The sequence below is a fragment of the Erithacus rubecula genome, assembly GCF_903797595.1.
Source record: "Erithacus rubecula genome assembly, chromosome: 11".
Classification (NCBI taxonomy): domain Eukaryota; kingdom Metazoa; phylum Chordata; class Aves; order Passeriformes; family Muscicapidae; genus Erithacus; species Erithacus rubecula.
The window spans coordinates 13,946,460-13,971,965 of record NC_136663.1 but is presented as its reverse complement, the minus strand read 5'-3'; the positions used below and the strand labels follow the sequence as shown (position 1 = coordinate 13,971,965).

General features: G+C 40.0%; 1 protein-coding gene across 2 annotated transcripts; it reads right to left on the bottom strand.

Moving 5' to 3' along the window:
* Nucleotides 1-1,656: 1,656 nt before the first annotated feature.
* On the bottom strand, nt 1,657-25,296 carry PCOLCE2 (procollagen C-endopeptidase enhancer 2). 2 transcript variants are annotated; one of them, XM_079314711.1, is made up of 9 exons: nt 25,040-25,296; nt 23,842-23,950; nt 16,380-16,635; nt 13,770-13,894; nt 10,690-10,826; nt 9,260-9,414; nt 5,960-6,043; nt 3,825-3,992; nt 1,657-2,216 (listed from the first exon to the last, which is right to left on the bottom strand). In XM_079314711.1, the coding sequence occupies exons 1-9, from the start codon at nt 25,123-25,125 to the stop codon at nt 2,080-2,082; spliced, it is 1,257 nt and encodes a 418-aa protein (XP_079170837.1). In that variant the 5' UTR covers nt 25,126-25,296; the 3' UTR covers nt 1,657-2,079. The 2 variants fall into 2 exon arrangements, with proteins under 2 accessions (XP_079170837.1, XP_079170838.1); XM_079314712.1 differs by lacking the exons at nt 1,657-2,216; nt 3,825-3,992 and adding exons at nt 4,954-4,975; nt 5,714-5,798.
* Between the last annotated feature and the right edge of the window lie 210 nt (nt 25,297-25,506).

The following is a 25,506-nucleotide window of genomic DNA, read 5'->3' as shown; positions in this document are numbered from 1 at the left end:
TCATTTTGCAGTTTAGTACTAGCTGTTCCAAGATCTCCCTTATGCAGACTCCCAGAGTAGTTCTAGACAGGCACAGAAACAAAATTTCACATATTAAAAAAAAAAAAATTTGGAGAAGCTGAAGTTTACTTGGCTAGAGGATTCAGTTTCCTTGTACAAATTTTTCTGTGAGTCATGAAAGGACTAAGTAGAGTTTTTTAGATAACTGGAAAAGGTTTTTCTTCCCTCTTATATTAATGTCGGTTTTGTCTTAGAGTTAACTTTGCCTTGATAAATGAAAAATGGAGATGAAAATTTTCATGACTGCATTTGGAGCAGGAAGGTCAAAATCACTGCTGAAAGTCAGCTTACTTTATGCTCTTGCTAAACTATGGTCTTGTTATTTCTGTAGAAATTATTTCAGAAATCGTGATTAGATAATTATGAATTCTGTTTGGTTGCAAGTTGGACTTCAAATGTTTGAAGTTTACAGTCACTCTGAACTGGGTTTAAAAACTTATAACAGTTGTTACCTGTGTTTTGTAACCAACTCTTATTTGAGAAAACTGGCATTGCTCCATGTTCCCTGTTTCAGGGCTACTGCTACCAGTGCATTGATTTGGGAAAAGGACTGGTGCAAAGGGAGTGTTGAGAGGGCAGGCAGGAGCTCTCCCTACCTTCCATTTGGCAGACTATGAGTAAGCTGCCAGACCTTTCTTGCCTCACTGAAAAAAGCTGCGTGACAGATGGGCATGTCATCATAAATAAAAATAGTTGTAGTTCAAGACAGCTCCGAGCATGATTTCCACATTGCTTTCCCCATGCTGCTGCCAAGAAATGCAGAGTCTGTGCATAAAACCTCCTAGTCTGCATAGGAATTAGTGCTGGAAAATTAAAATTCTTATTTAAAACTTTTAAAATTACGAAACTACATCTGCTTTGCAAACTAATGTTGCTGTTGGTTCCACAGAGAAATGCTGTTTGGTTTGGTCAGTGGGGCAATGCAGTCTTTGAAGTGTGGCTGCAGCATGGAGCATGTGAGCTGCCAGCACAGCCTCTTTGTACCTCTGTGCCACCCTCTGATCCTTTTGTCCCCAGCCCAGCTACCCATGAAGTCTTTGGAAGGGAGGCTGCTGTGCTGCAGAGCTGTGCTGTGGCAGTGCCTCTGGGCATTGTGTGAGAATCCATCAGTGAAGACAATGGCAATCTGCATTCCCTTGCTGGAATAAGCAATGAGTACTTCCAGTAGGGACTGTGTATTTCATTAGTTTCCTACCCATGCTCACAGATTATCCAAAGAACTCTGGTCTGGTATTTATATACAAGGAAAACAAAGGGATCTTAGATTCTATATGCACCTTACCACCACTAAATTAATTCCTACCTTCCTCTACCTTATTACCTTATAGAATTTACTAGTGACATTGACAAAGTAGATAGTCATCAATGGAGAAAATTGTGGTGCTGTTTTACAGCTGTCTAATTCTTAGAAGAGTTCCTGTTCAGATCAATGATTCACTGACTTCTATGCAAGGAAAATCAGACTCTTAATCAGCAAGGAAGTGTAGTTTCTGTTACAATGTGTGCAAGGCCCAAACCATCAAAAGCATGAAATGCATGAAAACAGTTTCTATATTCAGCTGCCCCACTTTATAAATAATTAATAACTAGTTGGTGTATGATTTAATCTTAAAATATTTTATTAAGCACTGATAATAATGCAGAAATCCATGTAATAAAACAACTTTAAAGAAATAGAGCTAAGTTAAACTGAGTTGCTATAAATATTGCACTTAGAATTCTTATTTTACGTACAAAACTCCTTTAAAAATTGGACAGTTATAAATTAACATCTTCCAAGCAATTGGAATTTATATACTTGAGATCAGATGGCTGTGCTGCAAATCTTAGGCTTTCAGCCTTAGGAGGGTCTGTTCTCATCTTGTACAAGTAAAGGATTTCACTTTGTGCCAGTGTGCTGATGTGGACATGAAGGAAAGAAGGGTCAGCATGGTGGTACTGCTGACAGTCAGTTGCATTTCCATGACTTATGCTAAGTTAAAATGGTTTCTCAAGACAGATGAATGCAGCCTGCAGACTTCAATTTTGACATGTTTTGTTTTTCAAGGCATTTAAGATCTTTGAGTTCTTAGTTTTAAAGCTCATGACAAAGCTGTTGGGAAAGATTTTGCCTCTGCCATCTTCATCTACCTGGCCCATGATGATGTAGTTTAAACCTAGAAAGGAGAGAATAAGATTACAAGACAGAAATCTGGGGTATCATTTGGTAAGCATAGTTCTTCATCTGTGTTTTCTGCTCATTTCACTGTTTGTTACCAATGCCTTGCAACATTTTTTCCTTCCCACCTGAAACATTTACTCTCCATTACCCATCTTTGCCGTGCATGTTACACCACCAACTATAGTTATGTAAAAATCAAGTAGGTACACCTTGACACAGACACAGTTAAGTGTCTATTACATAATTAAATATACAGGGGACAGTCTTTAAATGTAGACTGTCGAGGCACTAGAAGTGCTATCAACACTGGATAGCCTAACCACTGTCTCCCAGGATGGAATATGTCTCACTAATTTTGAATATTTTCACATTTGCTTAGCTTGTAGATTAATGCTCTTAAATGATAATGCACTTAAATCTTTTCATTTCCTTTCCCTCCCCAGAGATGTAAATATTTTCTAGATAAGTACAGAAGCATTCAGGCACTTAATGGACTTAATGAGTGGTAAGACCTGGCTTTGGACAATTCAATTGGATCTGCATATTTTTATGCCTTAGAAGAGTTGGGGATTTGCAGTGTCTTGGGCTGGGAGGAATGGCATCACAGGGATATAAACAGAAAAGTTCAGATACTAAGTAATGCCTTTTCAATAATTAATTGAGATTTAGGATTAGAAACAGAAGTGTGTGGTTTGGAGCCACAAGTCTGCCTACAAGGAGACAGTTTGTTCCACCAAGGATATTTTTATGTCTCCCACTGTGTAGTTTTCAGATAACTAATGGGACAAGTTAATTTCTGATCATGATTTTTCACTTTGTTACTGCCCACTTTGAGTTAATATGCTTAAGCCCTTGTAGTATGTGGAATGGTATTAGGGGTTTTTTGATGCTTTTTTAAGTTATTTTGACTGTTTCCTGCTACGGCTCTGTTTATGTTCTCGTGTTCTACCTGTTTACTTATGAGGCAGAGCTAAAAACAATTTTATTTTTTACTTGGTTACTTCAGTAAAAAAATACTTCCCAGTATTTAACACCTCTATCACTTTTTTTAACTGGAATTTATGTTGGCTGATCTCTGTATAATATCATTTAAGGTAGCCTTTAGCAGTACTGGCTGTTTGCAGATACAAAATGGGCCTAATACTGTTTCTATAAATACATTCAGGAGATACACAGCAGTGGAACTTGTTGATTTCTGCTATTTCCTGTGAGATACTGCTCTTCTAGGTTTAGCAGCTACTGTCTTTCCCTTCTAAACAACTGTGTATAAAAACTAGCTCCAAAATACATACATGTCAACACAAAATCTATCTCAGCTTCATCTGAGAGACCCAAATCAGATTTTATCTTGCATCACATGACTTTTAAAGAAAAAAAGTTTTTCAAACTTCTGTGATCTATGTGAACCTATTCCTTTTCCATTAAAACAGAAATGCAATGAACCCCTGGATTACTGGTTATTTTAAATTGATTGCAATACTAACTGCTGATTATAGAAAAAACCACAGTAATTTCATTGATTTTTATGGTCATATTTCAAATAGTAGTTTTTATAATGGTTATTTTTTACAAACACACAAAGCATTTATTACTGTGTACTTACCTCTCCTGATCAGAGGACACTGCTTACACATAACAAGAATCTTGGCACTCATATTCTTGCCTGCTTGTTGGATTGCTAAATTTCCCTCCTTATATACATTAATGATGGATATTGTTGCATGCAGACTGCCAGCCCGTGTTACTGCTGTGATTACAGTTCCAGTGATTACTAGAAGAAAATATATTTGATATATTCGGTACATTTTTATTAGTATTAGAGATAAATTTTGAGGCCTCATAAAAACTGAATAAGTATATTATTTCCTAATAAGGAAACAAACAGTACTAAAAATAAAAATATGAGTATCACTGCTAATAACTAACCCACTGCTGTCAAATTTTGGTGGAACCAATCTACAAGGTGTCAGTCTCGTGCAAGCCCAGATCTCTGATTTCACTTAAACAGTACAATGTGATACTACTTTTAATGAATCATTTTCAAACAATGGAGAAATTGAATTGAAACTCTTCCAGCCAAAATCTGAATTCCCACTTCTCTGACACTCCCAGAGGAGTAGCAGGGAATAGTTAATACCCTAAGAACTAGATTTTGATCTGTCTGAGGCCCGATACAAACTTACTTATTTCAGCTGAATGTAGTGACAGAATTGACCATCATATATCCCAAATACCTCTCAGTATGAAAATCAAGATACTTTCTTTTCCCTAGGATGACTAAATTAACTGGTAAACTAATCTTTATTTATCAACAGGAAATGGTAATTGGTATTAACAGTTTGGTTTCTTCTCAGGTCATCTTTTTAAATCACATGTTCTATCCTAGGATAGATTGGCTCTTCAATTATCAAGTATATACAGCTAGATTATTTTACAAAACTGCATAATCCACATTCTGGGAGTTTGTAAATTTGTACATTTATCTTCCTTTAATGCAGAGCTTTTAATTAAATAGAATGTTCTAGTTCAATCAAGAGAGAACTGTGGATGTTAAAGTGCTGGGTATTGGAGCTGTATTTCTAGAAACAAAAAAAAATGAAATGAATGATGAAAGAGAAATAGTTATTTTCTAAAATCATAAAGTCTGCAAATAAACTTAGAATAAATTATATTCTATGAACAACAGACTTCCTATTCTTACCTAAGGATATGCTTGCATTCACAGTAGCATATAAAGTGTTTTTACTCTAACTCCTGTCACGGAAAAGACTGAAAAATGTCAAGTATTTGACAGAAGATGGGAGAGAAGAATGTGATTTATTACTGTGCTGCTAGAGGAAAAAACCAAGCTTTATATAGTATCATTTACCATGAGGCTCAAGAGCTGAGGTGTGGTCAGTAAGAGGAGACCATTTATGATCTGGGTTTTTTCCCTACCTGTTTCTTTTTGTGTTGGCTGCAGATTGGAAGAGGTGGTCAGGGATGGGAGGGGCTGCCCTGAGTCAACCCTGCCTCAGGGTACAGAACAGCCCTCCACTGCTGCTTGGGCAGCATCAGGCAAAGCTGCCCTCAGATACCCCTCAGATTGCCTCAAATCTCATGGGATTAGTAATGCAGGAAGAGACAGACAGCTTAAAATGAAAAAATGGTGGTGGCAGGGAGTTTTTCCCATCAAATTGCCAGGCATGTCATGGGGATTAAAAAAAGATTGCAGTATTAATGTAGGAAAATAGCCTGACACATAACTGCATAGATCAGCAGTGACAATGCCATGCTAATACACAGCAGACACTGTTTTTTCCTGATTCATTTATGTCTGTGTACAGATAGCAGTGCTTGGAAGCTTCCACCCCTTCTAATGTATTTTCAAAACATTTTGGAAATCTATACACTGTATTGTGGAACAGTCAACAGGTACAACATGGCATGGATTGGCTGGTTACAGAAAACAGAGATTACTAAATAGAGTAACTGAATCTGAGGTTAGCTTACATTGTTATTTGCTTCTCAGATTGAGAAGGTATGTTTGTCTCAGCTATCTGTGCAGTGCCTATTTCAGAATATCTCCAAGAATGTACTGAGTGAATCACAGATACTAATGTCAGAGACATACATAACATGGTGTAAAAATATTAGCCTATATATTAATGGTAACTCAGAACTACATCTGGGAAAATTTCCTTGAGTCTAAAAACAGAGTAGAGAATGAATAATAAAAAAGAAACTTTGCTTCCTTACCGAAGTTGCTTGAACAGTAATTGCTTTCCAGAGTCCCACTCCTTTTACACTTCTGCTGGCACAGGGCAACTGTAGGTTTCACAACTTTTTGAAAAACAAAAAGTAAATTGAAATTAAAATGAAGCATTTGATACAAATGCAAAGCACTACGTTTAAAAAAGACAAGAAGAAAGATGAATAATACTGATACAGGCATGAACTAGACCTGGCATTTCAGGGATGAGCACCACAGTATCAATATTCCTTTTCTCTGCTGTCACCTCCAGTCATCATTTTTTCAGGTGTCTCAGCTGTGTCTGTTCTAGTGGCCTGAGGGAATGGGATGTTACCCAAGATTTGTGTGGCATCTTAAATCTGTCATTGCTGTTGCCATACAGCCCTAGTAGGACACCTGAAGTTCCACAATATGATATTACAGTAACACTTCTGAGGGAAGGGGTTCCCTTTTATTGGAAATTACCACACTGTGATGAAAGGGATCAGAGTTCAAATTCTGACCTTTGTTCCCCCAAATTTTTCACGTACCTTCATGTCAGGCAGTGTTGCACAGTTTTTCTTCATGGCATTTTGAAACACATTTGAAGTATGTATTTAACATTAGGGATTGTACATTTCCTTTCTGAAACTGAATGCTTTGTTTATAAACAACTGAAAACATTTGGCATCTTTTCCCTACTTAGGTGGATGTTCATAGTCTCTGTACATCATTCCATGTAATATATTGGGATGCAGTACTTCAAGGTTTTTATATCCTTTTCAAATTTGTTTGGAATTAGTCAGTGACATAGGTATTGGAAACATGTAGGTGACATTGACAGATTTAAAAAACTCCACAGATCCCTACATAGCCTTTCCAATTTCCATGAAAAACTAAATTAGCTATGACAGGTATCTTTGCAGTTTTTACTTTAGAATGGAGCATTTTGCAGACATTTTATTCAGCCTATATTTTTTGAAAAATAACTTCTGACTGACTTTCAATCAGTAATTTATGCTTTTATACTTATAATTCTTTTAAATTGAATAATTTTCTAATTTTCTGAGAATGAACAATATTACATTAAAATTACTTTGTCTTTAGTGCAATGGCCATGACTGTTGGAAGATCTGCTATGCTCATTGTTTTGCCTTTCAAATCCAAAGATTAAAGGTTGGGCTTCATAGTTTTTAATTTATTTTGGGATGGTTTTTACTGTTTTTTCTCCAGTCTTCTTGGTATTTCAGTCTTTACAAAGTTAATGCCTCCCACAAGGAAAAGTGTTTTAAAGAACAAGTTACAGGTCTGTCAAGTGCTTCCAATCTCAATGCTACACACAGCACACCAAAAATTAAGAATTTAATGTTCCTTGAGTCTACTGAGCAGGTGTCCATAGTAGGAGATTAGGAAACCCAGCACGTAGATGACTCCCAGGTGCATGCCAGCATGGCAGCTGCCAAAAATTTATTGAGGCGCTCTGATTTTTCTAGATTTAACTCTGGGATTCTGTGTTACAAAATAGTATTTTCTGGTCCTTTTAGGGCACTTTTTTCTTTCTTTTTTTTTTAGTCTAATAAATTTTGGTTGGTGACCAATTTTGCTATGACTTGTCAGCAGAAGCTGTCTGTTGTTTGTAAGGTACTTTAGCAAAACATGAACTGGAGAAGAACTGAAATTAAAGTTTAGTTGTCTGCCACTTTACATGTAGGCACACTGACAGGAAAATGCATGACTTTATCCAATGATATAAGGAAGTAATATACCTCACTACAGGTATTGTATTAATCTTCATTACTTTTACAAATGTATTTACAGCATTTATTTATTTCTGCAAGTACTGATATTTTTATGTTGCATAAAGACTGACGTAATTCTTGAAAGGGCCTACTTAAGTTTAATATTTTATTCATGCCTGGAGTTCTGTGCAAGTTTAAACAGATCTGATTTGCAAGATAATAAGATGTGTCTCTTTGAACTGGACACTTCTGAATGCAAATGACTGCTCAGAAATGCAACTGAACTGTAGAGGCTTGGTTTGCTTTCATTTGTTTTGAAGATCAGAAATGCCTACACTTTGCAAAACTGATCACACCTTGAAAGGACTTCTTTCTGTCTGCCTGACAAGTCTTTTTGAACTCTGCCTCTGTTGTCCTCTCTCAGATGAATCTGCATGTTTTTACTTTCTAACACTGATGCTGTAATGAAGATTGATTTGGAGTTAATTGGTAAGTTCACCTCTCTTGCTTGTGCAAAACCCTGAACAGGGCTATTGACAGCCTGAGTTACTTGACACCAAGTATTTGAACCAACAACATCATTAACAAGTGCTTTAGAGTGAAGAAGAGCTGAATTATTTATTGTTAGAGTCACATCAGAATGATTTACAGGTCATTGTGATTTCATTTTTTTAATGTTTATTTTCATCACTTTTAAATACCTTCATTAGCAGTACTAAACCACCACAGCCTCTTGGTTTCCTGCCAACAAGGCCATTGCTGCCCTGATTTTTGATGTGTTTTAAGTACAAATCAGGTTATGTCTTGCAAAAACATCATAAATAATTTGTTTTTCTACTATAATTATATCTGAAATGCCTCACATTCAGGTTATAGAAATTCTAAGAATTTATCTCTTCAAAATGTTAGTAATGAAGCATTTTTGGCAACACCTTCAGAGAAATCCAGCTCTGATCTTTCATATACGCTGTCAAGTCTTAAATATAAAAGGAGACTTATTTTTAGTGAGACATGTTTCTCTGCAAGTTCCAATCCCTGAATATTTTCAAATAAAAATTATTCTAGGGGAGTGTCATATTGACAGGGTGTTGACAGAACCTGAAGAGGGCTCAGGTGGCTTTCATACCAATTATGATTGATCTTAATAACTACATGAAGAATAATACAATAAGATTTTTACATATCAACTTGTATAGAACAAAGAATTCCTTTAAATAAAACTATTTCCTGAAATATTCAGAACTTTTTATTGAAAAGAAATTAGATTATCCATTCTTCTATGGAATACACTAGTTAACCATCCAAAATTGAGAAGAAACAGGAAAATTCTCTCAGTTGGAGTAAGTACTTTTACACTGAACTCTTGCCTGGATAGATTTCCTTTAATAATGTTAAGTGGACTCTCCACTGAGTATATTCTGGTATTTGAGTATATTAATTTAATTAATTCCTTCAACATCTAAAATACTAAAGAAACCTTAAAAGTTGAATTTTTAATATCATATCTATTTTGTATTTCTGTAATTTCCTCCTTGTCCTGGAATAATGAATTTTTATAGGAAATGAAATAAAGCCATTAAGACTTACTTGAGGTAGCAGGGACTGTTGTGGTTGTAGGCAGAGCTGTAGTTGTGGGTAACTTTTTTGGTCTAAATTTATAATGGCCAATAAAACCATCAGCTGTTAAGCTTAAATCAGACAAAAACTGAACGAGCAACTCATTTTTCTCAGACAGAATTGGCCTAAAATAGAAAACCAAAATAAAACATTTCCATTCTTTCACAAGTCAAAGCCAAAAAGCATGAATAACATTCTTTAAAAAAAAACAGCACCCCACACAAATACTGAAAAACACATGGTTTTTGTCTGGCATGTCACACACTGGTGTTTTGAGGGTGAAACTCCTTTCCATTAATCACCTAAAATTCTAATTCCTGGCATTTATATCAATATGAGTATTGTTAAATTCTTCTGTGTGACCTCATTGCAGACTGCACTTCCATGAAAAGGAAGGAGTCAGATTAGGAAAGTGGGAAAATACATTGAAGAAATCCTCAGTACACAAGGGGAAGTAAGTAAATGGGCTTTTCTAAATTTTGATATTGCTTAATGAAAAAGATACTGCATGATTGGAAGGGCTATGAAAATTCATAAAGTATTGGATTCTGCAATTCTTCAACAAACCTACCAAAAATAAAATGTTTTGAGTTATTATTTTTGTGGGCCCATTTTTTGTCAATGATTGTATATTGATTACCAAGGATTTCCTTGAAACACTTAATGAGGTCTTTGAAGTAAAAACTTGTCATTGTTTCCCATTTTTTTTGGCAGATTATCAGAAATCAGTTTACTCTGATGGCTGGGTCTGACATAACCATAAGTAAGGAGCTGGTTAACTGGAATTCTCTGGATTTACAGCTGCCATGGGGGTTGCCCAGATTAGACTTTCCTTGCTGCAGTTATTGACACAGCCTGTGGACATAGGAGGGCACTGATTATCAGCTGCCAAGAGCTTTGTTCTGATTCCTGAACACCAGGACTACAAGGCCAAATCTGAAAAATCTGACCCAGCCTGTGTCTTTTTTAAAAAGGGTCAAGAAGAAAATGAGTCAGATAAATGAGGAATGATCCAAGGGGCCAGAGAGCTCAGCTGGATCCTTGTACTTCAGTATCTATAATCAAAACATACATACTATGTTAATGTCCAGCTACCACTACTAGTGGTGCTATGCCAGTATCAGTAGCATTGGGATTGGCACTGGTGGTGTTACACAGTGGTCTAATGAGGCTTGTGGGACAGGAGAGAACAGGGGCTGGAGCCAGGGTTAGTCATGGACAGAGAGAAAATAGAAAAAACCTAGAGAGAGACAAGGTACTAAGCAATTTACATGTTCAGTTGGAGACAGAAAACACCATGTTTAGTTTAAAAATTAAAATCTTTTAGAGGCCTTGGTGAGAACTGTTAGCAAAATGACACACAATGGTAGTGAAGTTCACAACTAAAGAACCCTACTTACGCTGGGGGACTGTCTCCACAGTACTTCCCAATTCTTTTAGCATCGTTGATTTCCCCTCCATTGAACACTGCAACATAGTCATATCTGCAGTAGTTGTCTCTCTCCACATCAAACTTCTCAAACTTTAACTCTATTAGCTAAAGGGAAAATGGAAAGAACTTATTAACATACAGGTAATAGATACAACATGCAGAATTTATTAATACTGCTTGTAGTAAGTGGCATCTTCATATGAAGTACTATTTCATTTTTCTTTCGATAAAGGAAAATTCCTTAATCCACTTAATTGTAAAGTATTTTACCCCATATGACATCTCCAACTAATAGTTCTGCATGTAACTCTAATATTCTGTAAAATGTTGTCTTCTTCAATGTAGGCAAGTAACTTCTGAAAAATTATTTTTATGAGTGAATGTTAGTAGGTGTTAGGTGTTACAATGCTCTTAAAATAACTACTGCAAGTATAAGCAACAGAAAAGGAGCTTTTAATGTCATTGCTCATTCAAGATACTCTAAAGAAAAAGCAAAGTTGATACAAGGTGTTTCACTGACTTCATTAACAGCAGGGGCAAAATCACTGATGTTGCCAATGCTGTGTATACCTGATGCAGAATTGAAAACATTAGAAATTAAAATGTTGGTAAAAAGAAAATCAGCAAATAGTAAGACTAAACCCAAGAGAAAGTACTTAAAAGAACAATGTTTCCATGTCAGATTTCCATAATTGTTGAAGCTTTACAAATCATAAATGTGAACTAGTATCATTCTGGTATTTCTAGTACTTACATTATTATTCTCTGCAATGACTTTTATTTATGGAATTTTCTACTTAAGGAAAAAAAAAAACAACGTACAAGAAAACAAAAATGGAACCCAGTACTCTGAAATGAAGTCTTGCAGAATGACTCTGTCAGTCATGTGTGGCAAGGAAGGGAAACACAACCTAACTGCTGCATGGAAACAGAGGTAATATAGTAATACATGCATTTACATTTCTTCTTTAGATAAAGCACAACAGTATTTAAATCACCTTCCCATAAATAGCACAAGTAAGGCTTGAATAACAAGACTGATTTGTGCTGATTATATATCAATATTTATAAAGATCCTACTCAAAGATGGTATTAAATCTTCTAGAATTACACAAAGAAAAATAAGTAATTTGTACATGGCATGTACTTTATTTGATTACTGGCATAGTAGAAGTTATTTCATTCTACATTCATAGTAATGATAGCCTGTTATCACCTGATGTCTTAGTTTTGCTTGGATATAGTTTTGCACTATTAAGATTTTTAAGGCATAATTTTGTTTCCCATTAAGTATGAGTAACCTTGGGGGACTTGATTTCAGAGATGACTAACAGGCTCGTTTCACAACCCTCAGTATCATGATGAAAAAGTGCACTTTAAATGGAATACCCATCTGAATAACATGCTTGTGATCAAAAAAGATGGTATAGAACGAAGTAATGAAAAGGGGAACAGAAATGCTAAATTTTTCCATAGCAGGCAAAACAGCAGCCAGAATATCTACCATTGTTCAGTAAGTGCACTTTGCACTAGTAAGTATTTCATGGTAGAATAGAAGCTCTTCATGAGCAGGAGAAGTTCCTTCATCTTCTGTAATAAATTAAGTAATTACTGGTTTGTATTTGAAGCAACAAAACAAGAAAAAAAAAAACGAGTGCCTTTCATGCTTATGAAAAGGAAATAGAGACAATGACACCTAAATTCTGGCAAATGGAAGACTGGGGAGCTTTTTCTGTGTACTCAAAGAGAGATGCTTATTCACTACTTCATGGAAAATGGCTTTCATCACTGTAAAAATTCTGCCTTTTTTCCATGCAAACAACCACTGTTGCACTACATGAATAATACATATTGGGAAACAGGTAGACTTATGGAATAGAATCATCAAAAGGCACAGGATATAATGCTCTTATTTTTATGTTGATATAGCCTTTCTCAAATCTTCTGCATGAGCTTAGGAAAAGTTCTTAGGCTTATCTAGAGACATTTGGAAAGAACCCAAGTAATGTGCAGTTTACAGATAAGGGTTTAAAAACCACTGCCTATCTATAGGATTATTAAATGACCTGTATCTAGCAAACAAGGAACATGAATTAAACAGGACTACAGGAAAGACTAAGCTGACATACTGCTTCAGTTCAAGGAAGGAACTGTCTTGGTAAAAGGAAAAGTAGGAAAGATCAGAAGAATGTATTTATCTGGGGCAGCTTTTTTTATTTCAAGGATTAGTCATGAGGGAAGATGAAGAGGAAAGTTGTCTTTATATGTAAATGAATTTTAAAAGTTGGATGTGGCAAGAAAAGCAACCTACCAAACATGCTTGTCAACCAAAACATTCAATCACTGTAGACCTCCTGCTAAGATACAGAACAGATGGCCCAGCAGCAACCAGAAAATGTGCAGCTAGGATTGAGATTTGCCCTACAGTGTAGGGAACACCCTTGTGTTTGCCATGGCACAAGAGCCCTCTCAGTCTGCTCTCATCTCCTCAGCTCTTAATGAAGCAATAACATATGCTCTCATCTGGCTAATTAAGCAAGCATCTTATGCGATGGAGCCTTCAAAATACGAAATAAAACTGCTTTCATTAAATTCAATCAGCTCTACTTGGGTACCTCAATAATAAACTGCAGCAACACCAAAAATGCTCAAATGTTAGACTTAAATACAGCATTGGTCATCATTGTGTTTGGTGCTGAGATGATCGCCTGCTCTAACTTAATTTGCATGGTATTTTTTGAATTAAGAAAATAATTTTTAAACTCTCTCTGGCTTAAAAGCCTCAGCAGTCACGGGCGCTTCAATGGGTTTTGTTTAGAGGGTGTGGCAGTGCAGGAAGCACAGAGTCAGCGGGGCGATGCGGGGGCGGCCGGCGGGCTGGCCGGAGCCGGAGCCGGAGCCGGGCTGTGCTCGCTGCCCGGCCACCCCTGTGCCAGCCCAGGGCACTGCAGGGTCCCGGGCAGCCCGGGCAGCCGGCTGCTCTGAGCTGCTGCTCCCCGCAGGCTCTGCAAGCTGAGCTGTGCCAGCAGGGCCATGGCAGCGCCTTACCTGGTTCTTCGGGGCCACAATGTGCCAGGAACAGGTGACTCCCGCGGGGTAGTCCCGCTCCGGCCAGTTGGGCGTGTGGAAGGTCCCCGATGGCTTCTCCAGCCGTCCCCCGCAGTACTGGTCCCCTGCAAGGCACCACAGCGAGACCCTGAGCACAGCGAGACCCTGAGCACAGCGAGACCCAGAGCACAGCGAGACCCTGAGCACAGCGAGACCCTGAGCACAGCGAGACCCTGAGAACAGCGAGACCCTGAGCACAGAGAGACCCTGAGCACAGCGAGACCCTGAGCACAGCGAGACCCTGAGCACAGTGTGACCCTGAGCACAGCGAGACCCTGAGCACAGCGAGACCCAGAGCACAGCGAGACCCTGAGCACAGCGAGACCCTGAGCACAGCGAGACCCAGAGCACAGGGAGACCCTGAGCACAGGGAGACCCTGAGCACAGGGAGACCCTGAGCACAGCGAGACCCTGAGCACAGGGAGACCCTGAGCACAGGGAGACCCAGAGCACAGGGAGACCCAGAGCACAGGGAGACCCTGAGCACAGCGAGACCCTGAGCACAGGGAGACCCTGAGCACAGCGAGACCCAGAGCACAGGGAGACCCTGAGCACAGTGAGACCCTGAGCACAGTGAGACCCTGAGCACAGTGATGCCCTGAGCACAGCAATGCCCTGAGCACAGCATGACCCTGAGCACAGCGAGACCCTGAGCACAGCGAGACCCAGAGCACAGCGAGACCCTGAGCACAGCGAGACCCTGAGCACAGTGATGCCCTGAGCACAGCGAGACCCTGAGCACAGCAATGCCCTGAGCACAGCGAGACCCTGAGCACAGTGAGACCCTGAGCACAGCGAGACCCAGAGCACAGCGAGACCCTGAGCACAGCATGACCCTGAGCACAGTGATGCCCTGAGCACAGCGAGACCCTGAGCACAGTGATGCCCTGAACACCTGGAGGCCCTGAGCACCGCAGGCCGCCACACCCCAGGCCCGCCCTGAGGCGCTGCAGGCCCGTGCTGAGGGTCTGTGCCACAGCCCCGCCACAGCCACAGCCCAGCCCTCCGCCTGGGCTGGGGACACCTCTGGGAAAACACAGCTAATAAACAGCAGCAGGAAAGAGAGAGAGGCATTCCTGCAAACCCTGGAGCTGGACGGGGAGGAGGCCGCAGGTACTGGAGGAGCCAGAGCCGTCCCCACAGCCCACGGGGCAGTGATGGTGGGATGGACATTCCCACAGGAACTGCAGCCTGTGCAGTGTTCTGGAGGGAGATAGGTCTTTTTCTTCTGTATCTCCTGCCTTCAGTTCCAGATTAAAAACTCCATCAGGTATGTAATCTTTATTTACAATATTATTATGAACCTTCTTATTAAATTAACTATGAATTAATAAAAAGTCTCTTAGTTTCTCAGTTCTTGGTCACAGTGTTGTAATTTAGTTTTTCAAGAAGTTGTCAATATAAGGTTACCACTGAAGGCCTGATAAATTACTCATCGCTTGCACTGCCTCTGGTATCATGCCAATAGCAAGAGCCCTGAAAAAGAGTCACGAACTAGGGCAATACCACCTCCCTGTGACTGGTCATACTCTTCCCAAGCACCAGGCAATGTCTTTATGTTCCATAATATCTGATGAATTTTGCTTTGATATGGTTTTTAAAGTGTTTTTAAACTAGGGTAGAAACAGACAATCCACACTATCCCCTGGCACAGTGTTCTACTACTTCACAGGTCACAGAGCAAAATCATCCTCTCCTTTCCTTTGCAGCCACTTGCTCATCTGGTTTTTATATTGAAAGAGATGGCCTGTGGTCCCCAGCCACTGTGTCCACACCAGTCATGACTGCTTTAAAGCACTCCCCTGCAGCCCCTTTGACTTTCTCTTTTCTAGCATAAATAAGTTCATGCTGTCCAGTTGTTCTTTGTGTATGTGAAGTTCTTCTAACTCTATCATACTTGTTGTCTCTGCTTCCTTCTGATAATTTTATCATATTCAGTTCTGAGATGGGAACATCAGAAAGAGATGCTTTACTCGAGATGTACATGCATTATGGATTTATAATGGTGTAGTTTTTTGTTGTTATTGTTTGGTCTTTATTTTCTGAAAATTGTTAAGTTTCTGTTTCTTTTCTGATACCTATTAAGCAGTGGATTGATGCTCAACTGCTGTTTTCATAAAATATTTATTTTAAATCTAACATCTCATTCCAAAACTGTAACAGTCAGTTCAGAACCTGCTGTACTGTACAAAAAGTTATGGTACTGTAGTTATGTAGTAGTTATAACAAAGTTATGGTGTTTTCCCCTTATTTGCAACATTTATCTATATTGAATTTCATCTGCCCTTGCAATGACTAGCTGTTACCAGTTTACTACTAGGTACAGTTCTTCCACTACTCTTAGAAATGTCAGCCTTTCTCTTTACTACTTGATGAACTAAGACAGCTAAACAGTTACATTTTGCTATTTGCTAAGCAAGGCAGTTAATAAATATGTTGAATATCACAAAATATTTAATATCTCTGGTGCCACATCTTTTTAAGCATTAATGTGGCTCTGCAAAGACCTGTGTTATATTGGTCTTCGGCACATATAAAATAGTTAATTACCTCTTTCATGTGGTTCTGCTGCAGAAAACTTTGCAATGAATCCACTTCCAGCAGTATTGGCATCTGAAGTCATCTGCACCAACATTTTATTGCTGCTGGATACGAGGGCGCCGGGTTTCACGGTCCCACAGAACCTGCCGATGCGCTGCCCACTGCCGTGGCCGCTGTAGATATCCACAAAGTCATACCGGCACAGATTGTCGCTTTCCAGGTCCAAATGTCGGAAAGAAAGAACCACCACTTTTCCCTCTGGGACCTGCAGAGAGAGGGAGGGAGGGAGAGATGCACCTGGAGTGTGGCCATGTATCTATGGGATCCCACTGTTGGCATAACTGTTTTCATACCCTTCACTTCCTGTCAGATGAGGTTTTTCGTCAACTATATTCCAGGCAAAGCAGTTTTTAAAGTCCTTGGACCAATCCTAAATACAAAGCTTTGGCCATGTCTTGCCATCATCTTATTTCTGATCCAGAGTATCCTCTAGTCAAGCTCATGCAGTTAATTATAAACTAGTTCAGCCTGGTGTGTTTCTCTTATTTTCTGCTGAAAGTATAGAATTAGCCATGCAGCTCCCTGTTACCAAGTGAGGTGAGGAGGATGAGATTAATATGAAAAAAATATGGAACAAGGAATTTACCATTTTAAACAAACAAAATGGCCTCTCTTTCTGATTTGTGTTACCAAGTTTCATAGTTCAAAGGTTTGGTTTTTTTATTTACTGACAGACATCTTACATTTATAAATAAAATTGTAAACTTTACAGCCAACACCATACAACCTTAATATTTAGCTACTGGAGTGGCTGCAGTGAAAAAATTGTATTTGGAAAGACAATGTAAAACTATAAACAGAGAATTCAAAAGAACCATTAGTGGGTATCCTCAATATAGAAGAGAATTTTGCTTTCTGAAACATCTGAGGAAACATATGGGAAAATTTTCTTACATGTCTGTATCTGTGAACATTACAAAAGAGACAAGAATACAGAGAAGGATATAAATTAAGACAACATAATAGTTTACAAGGAGGAGAACATTTCCTGGTATACAGTTACATGCTTTTAAGAGAAAAAGCAGCATAATGAGAAGTGAAAACTGTTCTAAAAAAGCATTTAATGCTGTGGAGCAGAACTGAAGAAGGGAAACAATATTTTAAAGTATAGAGAGACCCTAGACAGGCAAGTGTAATTATCTGCATTCAATCCATATCATGGTAGAGTGCTTAGCTATTAAAATAATTGCAGCTGTTCTGCTTTACTGAGACACTTCTATAATTTTCTGCTTTAAACACATACTTAATATATCTGCATTAAGTTCATATTTAAGCCACATTATTTAAGAGTTCATGAATTTTTTTCATTCCTTAACAGTGACTCATTTTAAAACACTGGTTTGAAATAAACTAAAACTAAAATGTTCCTATATGAAATCTTCAAACAGTTTTAACATTGAGTCTCAACAGTTAAAAATTGCTTGTCAAGTATAGATAGAAGTGCTAGAAATGGAAGTGACTGCTTTAACCCACAGAAGATACCAACAGAGACAGCAGCTCTAGATGTACTGAAAAATGTACTGTAGGTGTGTTCAGGTTACTCATTCACGTGGCTGTTTTTCTGTCCAGTGCTGATAATAATCCTGCAGCAGGACAGACTTCTGCTTGAGCTGTTCTCAGCTGCCCAGGGTCCACTGCACACTGCCTGACCAGCTCCAGTTCCTGCTGCTAGTTTCAGAGAATTTTCCTTTAAAGTTCAAAGTTCTCTCAAAAATGCATTCAGGGCCCCTGTGCTGACAGACATCACTGCTACCACTACAAAACCACAACTCACCTAATCTGGAATTTGTTGAATCACTGCTCTCATATCTAAATCTCATTGCATTCACTTGTCTTTTGGTCTGAATCACTAAGAAGCATTAAGGCTTGGTCATTTTAACTGAAAATAAGCTAAAATGAATTTGGTATTCCTGCCAGAAAACATGGATATTATTTACGGTTATACTACAAATTCTGTGTGACTGGACGAGTCAATTCAGAAATCCTGACAGTAAAATTAGTTAGATAAAGTCAAATTTAGGCAGTTAGATGACAGAAGCCTTTTTTCCAGAAGTATGCACATAAAATAGCATGTGCTCTTTTGGGGTGGAACAGTCATTTTCATAAGTTTGTAAAACTGGTATGACAGGATGCAAATGGGGTGACTTTTAAAGATTATTGTGTTTTAAAATAAACTATTGTGCCTACAGTTAAGTTTGTTCAACATATTCCACAACAGTGTCTTGCAGCTTTGGCTAGAACTTGCCTGTCTTTAAGATATTTCCCCTTTTCCTTCCCCTGCTTTTGAATGCTGAGCAGAAGTTGCTCTAGCCTATTAGATTAAACAGTTTTATCAATCCTTATGAGATTTTTTTCCCTACTTTCTCAGCCTGAATTACTTCTTTCAATATACTTGCTCTCTCCCAGACTTTGAAGAAGTGGAAATGTGAGAGGTGGCTGTTTTTGGGGCAAGAAAAGGTCTTTTTGCTGTCCTTGTAGAATTGCACTCAGATTTAGCCAAGTGGTTGCCCCTCAGTAATGCCGATGGTGCTCACTGACAGCTTTGTTCCAGGAGTGCATTGACCCAGCACTGCTCTGAGGGGGACAGAGGCAAACAGGACATGGGACAGACCCTGCACAGGAGGCACAGTACCCTGGCAAAGCTGCCCAACCCCAAACTGCAGCCAGCCATTCACTCAAGTCTTAGGTTTTCTGGTTCATGCTATCAGTCATTCTGTGCAGGGTTTCCTTCTTCCCTCCCCACCACTGGCTATACAATACTATACAGCATTACACTTTCTAATTATATTTCATTGTAGCTTTTAATCTTTGCTTCTGTCAGTTTAATCTACTTGAACTTGGTCAAGACTGTTTCCCATAGATGTACTGACTTCTGTTTCATGACAGTCTGTAAAAAAAGGTGTAGGAAAAACTCAGTCACATGGTCATGGAGTTTAACAAGGAGCCTGCTGCAGGTTTGAGTTGTCTGAATAATCCTTCATGTTTAGCTGAATTTGGAGATGTAAGTCATTTAGAGAAATGTGTCAGGCCCTTAACTACAGTCACTACTTACTGCTATTACATTTATTTTAAAAATATAATTGCTTATTAAAATATTTGTCATTCACAAAAATAATACATATCACTTAAAATGTTGTGGTCTGAGTAGATGACAATGAGAAGTGCAGAGGATGGTGGTTCCACATTCATGCTGTGGCAGCAGCTGTTCCAGTTTGCTACTCCCAAGAAATCTGGTGCTAAACACAGGCATCTTTGCAAAGCTGTACTTTCCTTTAATTTCTATCATTTTGCTTCTTTAAATGTTGATATCTAATGTGCTAAAATCTGCCAGTGATTATCCCAGGACATTTAAAATATTGTTCCATGAGAAACACGGGGGAACAAGCAAAGACCAGCATGACTCAGTACTGTTTACTTTGAGCCACATCTGAGCCTGATACAGTAAGAAGATGGGATACCTCAGAGGAAGAACTGGAAGGAATTCAGCTCTTAAAAGAAAAGAGAAAAAAAAAAGAGGGAGGAGTCACAGGGAGAATGATGTGATGCTTCCTCTGCAGGGTGTGCCTTATTTTTGCTTTATTCATCCAGCTGGTATCTTTCAACAACAGAGGCACTTCATCCTCTGCCTCTCCTTGACCCATACTCACTCTCAGCTTCCCTTCATTTTAACCTTATGAACTTCTTTAGGTCCAAAAATTATGATGCTAAACTAATGCAAAGGATGCCTTACTCCTATGGAAAGGCAAAGAAATTTTTAGAGGGAATTTTTCTAGAGCATAATTCCCTAAAATCATCTGTGTAGATTACTAATCTATTCAAAAGGACATGATTATTCCATATATACAACACACCTCAAAATAAGGTCCTACGATTATTTTTTATTATCATTCATTGCAGATATTTCATAAAATGTTAAACAAAGTTCAGTTATCTTTAAATTAGTGAAGCTGTTTTTCTGTAGTTGTTCTGACTGAATACAAAGTCGTCGTCATCAAAATGATGTGGTTTAGACTATTTACTTTGAAAATAATCTTTTTAGGGGAGGAAACCCCTTAAATGCCAACTTTCATAAATATATTTTGTCTAACTTTTAAACCTGTATTGGGTTGTATACATTTTGATGCATGTTTAATACAAAAATGCTGATTGTATGTTTTGTTATAGCAATCCCAGGCAGAGTTGAAAAATACATCAGCTACCTGCAAACCAAATGTATCATTTCTCTCTACTGAGAATGAATGTGGAAGCTATTTGGAGTTACATCCTGGGAAGAGGCATGATTTCTCCTTAGTTGCTTGTTTCCATCTCCAATTTTAAAACTTTGTATTATCTTGTTCTTCCTGACAAGGGCAATAGGTTCTGTTCATCTCTTTATTTTCTGTCAATACAACCAATGTGTAAAGACCTGTTCTTTACTGGAAGGGCAGTTTTACAATGACATAAGAAAATGAATGCTTAAAACATAGAAAAAATTATTTAAAATATTCTGCTCCCTCAGGGCAGATTCCCAACTGCCCTGATGAGTAAAATTTTTTTAGCTTTGCTTGTTGTCAGCAAACCTGCTGGGACGCAGCTCCTGAACCTATAAAAACATAACCTTATGTAACTCTGACAGTTTTCAGTATTATTGTTGCACATAAAGTTGTTGGAGTTTTATGGGAACTAAGCAGTCTGCCAGAAAAATTACAGGACGGCAGTCCAGATTCTTGGACTATGTGACACATTTATATGAGGTGATGGCCAAGAAGGATTACAGAGTATTAAAAGTAAGTGTATATGACATATTTTAGATAAAGGTATATACATTACTATAGGAAAGGAAGTAGCTGTACAAATGACTTCTTAGCAAAGCCAGTGAAAAGCTGCTGGGTAGTCTGCCAAGGCTGTAATAGAACCACAAGCATATGCTGAACACTTCTTAGAGCTCTTAGAATAGAGAAGCTGTTTTCTTTAGCCAGTTGAAAAAGTCCCAGTCTCTTGAAATAACAGAACCATAATTGAATTAGAGAGACTCTTCCAGCTTTAGCAAACTAGTTGGAAAGATTTCAGATGATATCTATGCTACACTGCTTTATCTGTATTACCTGTAATGTTTTCTAACCCTGTTTTTCTCTAAAGAACAAATTAGCTCTCATTCTGCCTCTCTTTGCATTTCGTGTGCAGAGATGAGATCCTGCAGTTGAGAAAACAAGAGCTTCATGCTTCTCGTGACCCAGACACAAAGTGAATCAACGTTTCTTTCAGTCTTGCAGACTTGTCAGATCCTGTATTAGCAGAGTGTTTTCAGGAAGGTGTTCACAGCCCTTGGCTAAAATGGACAGGCAAATGTCTTAGTCACTTTCTAAGACCAGATGCTAAATGAGGAAGACTAACAGTAACTACAGAGTATTTCTTCATGGCAGTGTAACTAGCTCTCTTACTTGGGTGCTATTGCAAGCTATTCTGAGCCTCAGCAGTATTTGGTGAAAGGATTTTGTTGTTTAAATTCAGGCTAACCAGACCCTTGAGTGCAGGACTTTGCCACAGTTCGGTAAACCATGGTCTTTTTAAAGAGAACACAGGCTTAGTCTTGCAAGTTTATTAGTCCTTGCCTTCCCTACATCCTTCCTGCACATCCAAAAGACACAGAGCATTCTACAGTTGATGGGGAAAAGAAATCAGCTTGGCTTAGTGAACATTATTGTTTAATAAAATGGGTTAAATGGAGTGAGGGCACAAGCAAGCCTGGACTACTCAAATTGTGCAGCTCTTCTCTGGCTTTGGGCAAACTACAGAGGACAAGCAGGAGGCAGTCAAATGGCAGCACAGCAGAAAACTGGGAGTCATGGTGATCATGAAATGACAGAAGCCATTGAGTTCCTCCCATTGGCAAGAAAGCTCAAGTGCAGCCATAGCTCTGCTACCACTTTGTAGTAATGCTTCTCACCATTCCCAGGCTCACCTGGATGCTGGCATCTTGTTAGCAACAGCCACATAAAGTCTGCAATGAAATCACTCTGTATGGACTTTCAAAGTTTTTTTTTTTACTTGGTAAAAACTTCATGCTGTTATAAACAAAATTATTATTTCCCTCCAGATTTAATTTTAAACTTTTGAATATCTGAGTTATACTGTTAAACTAACTTTGCATGTTTTTCCCTTTTATTTAAGGCATGATTCCAAATGCAATTTTCATATATTTTTCAGATTGCAAGGTGGGCCATGCTGATTGCTGTCACCTCAGCCCCTTGACAGCAAGGAAGCAAGTTTCTGGGCACACACCATGTTTCACATCCTCTTCTGGCTGAGGTCAGACATGGATCAAAGGTAACCTCTAACTAGGCCCCAGTAACAACTCGCCAGAAAGGCACGGAAAGCAACTCTGCAGCTTCATTGGCATGTTTCAGATAAAACTATTCAAATCACATCACTCATTTGGTACGAGAGTTGTTTTAAATGGAACATTGTAAACAGATCAATGTCTCCTGCTTTGCGTCAGCATCTCTATAGTAGCAGGAAACAATTATCCTGTGACATCCTATTGTCCTGCCAACACCTAGCCTGTGATGCAGTCTTTCAACTGAAGTTGTCTTTAGTGATCCTGTCAACACACACAGTAACTTATTTTTTATGCCTTCTCACTTTTTCTGTAGGCCCAAATGTCAGAAGAGTTATTGGTGAACCGTGCCTAAAAAAGAGAGGAAATTTGGCGGGCAGTTTCAGAGGGTTTAATTTGTGCAGATGTGAGGAAAAGTAATCATTCACTCACATCCCTTACTCTGAGTCTGTGCATAAGGACATCTAAAACAGGAGTATTTCATCCTAGTCATTTCATGGAATCTGGTGTCCATTAATATGATATCTTTGCCCTGCAGTCTCATTTCAGCATCAAAATATCAACTGTACCACATGGTTCTATTTCACATAGTCATTTATAAATGTAACAACACCTCTCTACTGCTGTCAGCCTGCTGTATGACAGACTCCAGATGTCCTGGCTGGCAGAACACTGCTTGCAGCACACTTCAAGCAAACCTGCCTGAATTTTTTGGGTTTGATTGAAACTTTTTATTTATCTTCTTGCCAAGAAATTTTGTTTTTTATAATCGCCACCTCGAATCTTTTCTTTGATAGAACTCATTATTGCTTTCCACAGTGACAGAAGGGGAGATGTTTTCTTGTAAGTGGGTTAATTTAAAACAATTAGAGGTGCATCAGGGAAGTCAATGAAAATTTGCTTCTGAGGCAAGGCCAGTTCTGTTTCAGCTGCTGTTATCATATTACATCAACCCTAAAAAGCTCCAGATAGTTGAGCTACTTTGAGTTACAGAGTTCATTATTGCACATATGTTACCCCATGTAAAACACAGTTTAACAACAAATAGCTGTTCATTGTCTTCAGCACTGATTTCGTGGTATTAAAAATTCTTACTGTGATTTTCCAAGTACATTTGCTGTTTGGTGGGTAGACGCCAGGAAATCCTTCACTCCCAATAAACCCCGACTCTCCAGATACAACTCCTCCACATGTAAATGTAGGCCTGAGAATAATAGAAAAAATATATTTCATTTATTCTTTTTATAAGAGGCACAAACTGTCTCAACAGCTTAAATACTTAAAATCATTGCTAACATGAAACATACTTAATTATTTACACAAAATCAGTATTGACATAGAATGTGCAATTTAATGTGTGAACTTAAGTGTAGAAAAAAATCAACTACTCGGGCCTTAATTCTGGGTAGGGACAGACTGTTATCACTCCCTCCTCTTTTACTTCCTAGGAGCAGTGGTGTCCCAATGTGATACATCACTACAAACTGCTATCATAATGGAAAAAAAAATATTAACAAGTCATTAGCAATGACTTTTTATAGTACATATAATAGCAATTAAAATAGCACAGATATAAAAAATACTTCTCCTTCCTTTCTATGCTTTGAATTCATATGTTTTCATCAATGAAGTCTCTGGTACTTTTTTGTACCTCAGTAGCACAACCCACCCCGTACTGAGCCCCGCGGCCCAGCTGTGCTCAGGTGAGCTCGGGTGCTGGTGCTGGCTCCGGAGAGGAGAGGAGCCCTGGCAAACCTGCGTGGAACCACTGCTACTGCTGAGGACACGAGGGTGAGCGAACGCCCTGCCGAGCTTTAAACACCGGGATGCCTCACCGTATGACACCGCTATGTTGGAGAGGTTACACATTACCCGGCACTGGGCTGCTCTCGCAGCGCCCCGGGCTCCGTGGGAAATGCTCCTGCCTTGATGCAGTCACGGGCACTGAAACACCCGCGCACCCCACGGAGGCACGGTGAGAACGCGACGGCGGGGGACCGAGGGGAGGAGCGCGGTACCTGCGCGGGGACCAGGGGAGCGCCTGTGCGGGGCAGGGGGAGCGCGGTACCTGCGCGGGGACCAGGGGAGCGCCTGTGCGGGGCAGGGGAGGGCGGTACCTGTGCGGGGACCAGGGGAGCGCCTGTGCGGGGCAGGGGAGGGCGGTACCTGTGCGGGGACCAGGGGGAGCGCGGTACCTGCGCGGGGACCAGGGGAGCGCCTGTGCGGGGCAGGGGAGGGCGGTACCTGCGCGGGGACCAGGGGAGCGCCTGTGCGGGGCAGGGGAGGGCGGTACCTGTGCGCAGGAGCGGCGGGACGCGCCGCCGCCAGCAGCAGCAGAGGCGGCGGCAGCAGCAGCAGCAGCGGGACGGCGGGCGGCATCTCAGAGCGGCAGCGGCGACTGGGGCAGGGCTGGGGCCGCGGAGCCGCTACTCCGACCGCCGCCTGCTCCTCGTGTGGTTGCTGGGGCCGGGGGAGGAGGCAAAGGCTCCCGCGGCCCTCCGCCCCCGGGGCAGGGCAGGGCAGGGCAGGGGCCCGGGCAGGGCCGCCCTCTCTCCCGGGTGTGCCCGGCCCCGCCCCGGTGCCCCCGGGGGCTGCGGGCTCGGCCCGGGGCGCCCCCGGCTCCGCGCATTTTGCGCTGTCCCCGCCCGCGGCCCCGCCCCGAGCCCGCAGCCCCCCGCGACGCCGCGCTGCCGTCCTCAGGTGGCACAGTGCGGGTGTTTGTCCCCGGCATGAATGAACTCAGTGTTACCGGCTGTGCAA

What these genes read in the sequence shown, in the direction of transcription:
- PCOLCE2 (XM_079314711.1), bottom strand. Translation starts at nt 25,125, where the DNA reads ATGCCGCCCGCCGTCCCGCTGCTGCTGCTGCTGCCGCCGCCTCTGCTG. An exon ending in CCCGCCGCTCCTGCGCACAG is followed by an intron (nt 23,951 to 25,039) that starts GTACCGCCCTCC and finishes TATTATTCTCAG; the next exon opens with GCCTACATTTACATGTGGAG. An exon ending in AGCAGAACCACATGAAAGAG is followed by an intron (nt 13,895 to 16,379) that starts GTAATTAACTAT and finishes GGTGCCTTGCAG; the next exon opens with GGGACCAGTACTGCGGGGGA.